The sequence below is a fragment of a genome, unplaced genomic scaffold (assembly GCF_019419815.1).
Source record: "Pyrus x bretschneideri cultivar Hongxiangsu unplaced genomic scaffold, Pyrus_bretschneideri_v1 Contig1, whole genome shotgun sequence".
Classification (NCBI taxonomy): domain Eukaryota; kingdom Viridiplantae; phylum Streptophyta; class Magnoliopsida; order Rosales; family Rosaceae; genus Pyrus; species Pyrus x bretschneideri.
This window is the reverse complement of record NW_025999390.1, coordinates 1,536,861-1,541,001: the sequence shown is the minus strand read 5'-3', so window position 1 is coordinate 1,541,001 and position 4,141 is coordinate 1,536,861. Positions and strand designations below refer to the sequence as shown.

Genomic DNA, 4,141 nt, shown 5'->3' with positions numbered 1-4,141 from the left:
AATGATGATGAGACAGTTTATCTTAATAAGGGCATATTTTTTTGTCATACGAAAAATAGGTATATGATTGTCATTTTCTCAAAAAATGAGGGTAAAATAGGAAAAATAGGGATATGATTGTCATTTTGTCAAAATGTACAAAATTAAAGCCTCTTCCCACGTTCTCCTCAAGGGCAACCGCTTTAGTTCATTCAAATTATCCAAAAAACATCATGATTTCACTTACATGTATGAAAAAAATGATGGTGAGACAATTTCTCTTCACAAGTGCATAGTTTTTATCTTACGTAAATATTATGTATCAAAAGTGAGGGCAAAATAGGAAAAAAAGGGGGGGGGAAAGTTCAAAAGATACAAAATTACTATTTTACCCTTCTAATGTCAATGTTGTGTATCAAAAATGAGGACAAAATAGGAAAAAAAATGACAAAAAGTTGACAAGGAGGGTTCTCTTAATAATAGTATAGATATGTCTCGGTTTTTTTTCATGACTATAGAGATATACACATAATTATATAAAATTAATAACAACGAAAACCACTTATTCATACCACACACATAATATTTTATATTTCCGTCTTTTATCTATAGAGTTCAGAAGATAAGCAAGGTTTGTTGAGAACGTTGAGTGGAGTTGCCTTAACGTTGGTCATTCCAAAACTCTCCGTCATATCAACTGGGGCACTTGACGGTTTTGAGATTTCAAACGCATGTAGAAAACTAGCCAACGTAAATTGCACCGTTTGAAGGCCAAATGCCAAACTAGGGCATGATCTTCTACCACTTCCAAAAAGAATAAACTGAAAATGCTGACCCTTCAGATCAACATCCTTGTGCGTGGTAAGAAATCTCTCTGGCTTGAACGTGAGTGGCTTAGGCCAAAATTTCGGGTCAATTTGGATCTTCCAGAGGTTTGGGAGGAATTGGGTGCCCTTTCGGATAGGGTAGCCAACAATGGTGCAATCTTCATTGAATACACGCGGCCTGGATAATGGTCCCATTGGGTACAAATGTAACGTCTCCTTCACAATAGCTTGGATGTAGACCAAGTTGCTTAAATCTTCCTCACTCACAACTCTTTGTCTCCCTGTTTTGGTGTCTAGTTCGTTTAGGGTTTTTTTCATAACGTGAGGGTTGTTCAGCAATAACGATATTGCCCATGTCAATGTCACCATGGTGGTATCGCCACCTCCTGCAATAACATTCTGCCAAAAAAATATTTCCTTGATTGATTAGGGGATATCTATACTTATACATTCTTTAGGCGATGAAAATGCTAAAGAGATTATCTTTTTAAATCACATCTTGTAAATCAAAGAATGTGGCGATTGATGGTTGAATTCTATTTTGAAAGATTTAAAGAAATAACATAATTATCAACCGTTACATTATATGGTTTATAGAAACAGTCTAAAAAAATAACCTCTCTACCATCACCTATTGGTGAGCACTCAAATATGTTGCATGAGTCATACATAAAATTGGAAATCATATGTTTTCAAAAAAAAATTCTTGTCTTATGTTTTCATTTTCTTTTTAGAGACCATGCAATTAGCTTAATTAAGTATTGAAACTAAAAATAAAATCTTGATGTGTTTAGTGTCTAACTCCAGCCTTTTACGGTTAATTATTTGCCAGCAAATTAATGAATTATATATACGTACCAAGCTTGTGGCTTTGGCGATCGTATCAGCATCAAAACTGCCAAGGTCTGCACCATCAAGCACAGAAAGCATCGCATCTATGAAGTCCTGTTCTCCTTTTGCATCACCTTTTGCTCTTCTCTGCTTATGCTCTTCAGCCCACTCTGCAACAATGGCGTGCATTTCCGTTGCACTTTTCTTCATTGCCTTCGCATGTCCACCCCAATCCAACCACCGCAGATAAGGAACCGCATCACCCACCAAAAACATGCCCAGATAATCAAATAACTCCCTCAATGCAGTCTGAACCTTACGCGCTTCTTTCTTCTCATCCCCAGCGGCAGCCACGGAATACTGCTTTCCGGTCACCATTGTAAGAATCACGTTCAGCGTCATGTCCCCAAGCCATTGCTTCAGCTCTACAATCACTCCATCTTTCGAGCTCTCCTTCTTCCTTGTACTCCAAAGTTCGTGCAATTCTTTCAAGAAAGCAGTCACTTCTGATACTCGAATGTGCTTGAGCAGCTCAACCTTCCGGACTGATAGCAACTCCAAGGTGACTAGCTTGCGAATTTCTCGCCAAAAGGGTCCACCTGGTCCGAACCCAAGGGAAGGTGACCAAATATAGGCCAACCACCCTTGGCTTCAGGTGGTGATAATTTGCCCTTGTGATTTGCAGCTCTCCATCTTCGTGATAAGTAATAGAACACGATGATTACTGTGAAAAAGCCAGCAGTGATAGAGTTTACATATGGGAGAGTGATGTGAAAATTATATTGACACACAAATTATACAAAAGTAGGGATTGTTCTAACCGGGGATTAACTAGGGATGCTAATCTACTCTAAACTGACTTAAAAACACAAAATTAAACTTTAAAACACTTACCTAGACCTATATGACTTGAAATAACTTAAAAAGACTCAAAACAGCCCAAAACACTCAAATAGACTCAAACTAGACTCTAAAGGGTGATTTGGACGAAATTTAACTAACTTAGACTCAAAACACTAATTTGGACAGATTCAAACACTTTTCTAACTAATCTAACACACTTAATAAAATGGGGAATTGATTTGGACGAAATTAATAAAATGGACAGATTGCAATTTAAACAGATTAAGCACTAAACTAGGTGAATTGAATGGGAAAAAGGCTAGTTAGGGGGTTCTTCTCCACACATGCACATATGTAACATAAATTGATTTCCAGATTTTATTCCTTTTAAACCATGAATGACAATGCCTCAAATTAATTGTGAAAAGCACAAATTAACTCTCAGATTTTCCTAGTTTCATTGAATTGGATGGAATACGCATCGACAATCAAATTATTCTTATCAAATTCCCTACATGAACTGCATAATAGAGATAAAATCAAAGATCATTGAGCTTTTTGAAAACCCTAAGCATTGACTAGGCATTCGTAACTATGAATTGCATGATACTCTTGCCTAGAATTTACTTAATACAATCATGACTAGTGATTTCCACTACTTATGAATATAAGGTCATAACGATTAGGTGAAATTTCCTTATATCCTAGCATCAAATTCATGTATGAAAACTAAGTATGCATCCTTAATCAACACACAAGAACAAGTTCTCAATAAATCAATTAAGTAAATCACATCCACAACTCAAGAAACAAAATCTAGAGGAAATCAAGTCATAGAAAACATGCCCATGGTTTTGAATTCACCCTTAACTAAGAAAAACTTAGTTACACATGTTCATAACAATTGAAAAGCAAATTAAAATAAACATGGAAACGAAACAAGGGAAGAAAGAACTCTGAAAGTCTCCAATGGATGTAGATTTCTTGCGGCACAAGATGGTCCTTTTCCTATGGAAGCCACGGTGCTCCTTCTTCTCCCTAGGACTTGCAGCACAAGATGTGTTTTCTGAATGAATGGTGGCTGATGTGAATGGATGAATGAATTTAGGGATAAATGGCTGCCTAGGGTCTCTCCAAGGGTGCGGCAACTTTAGGTTTTATATATATATAGCATGGCAAAACCCTAGCAATCAGATTTAGGGTTAAACCTAGCCAATATAAGTGTTTAGGGCCCTTAAGTTGTGGCATGGGTTTGGGGAATTAAGTCCTAGCCCAATCAATCTTAGATATGGACTTATACAAACCAAATCCAAGAGAAAAAAGGGCCAAATAAAATCAGAATCCAATCAGAAATAGGTTTAAGAATTTTCGTCCAAAATTGGGCCTTCTAGAAACTAAGTGTCTTATGGCTAATTTTGGGTGTTCTAGAAGGCATAAAAGGGGGGGGGGAAGGTGTGGCACCCTTTTAGGGTCAAATAGGGCTTCTAGAAATTAGGTTTTTAGGTCCACTTGCAGCTAGGATTAAGGTGGAACAAGATTAGGTTAGGATAAGATAGGATAAGGTTTGGATAAGATAAGGTTGGATAAGGTTTTGGATAATGTTTCCTCTTTTCTTGCACTTTCCTTATCTTCTTTGTCATGAACTTTCCTTTTCTGATTTG

General features: G+C 36.9%; 1 protein-coding gene across 1 annotated transcript; it reads right to left on the bottom strand.

Moving 5' to 3' along the window:
- Nucleotides 1–451: 451 nt before the first annotated feature.
- Nucleotides 452–2,288, bottom strand: LOC103955732 (cytochrome P450 82A4-like; the record flags this gene model as incomplete). The annotated part of the gene is made up of 2 exons (XM_018649469.2): nucleotides 452–1,205; nucleotides 1,665–2,288. Coding segments are annotated over 2 exons (1,248 nt in total), but the record flags the coding sequence as incomplete, so codon positions are not given.
- Between the last annotated feature and the right edge of the window lie 1,853 nt (nucleotides 2,289–4,141).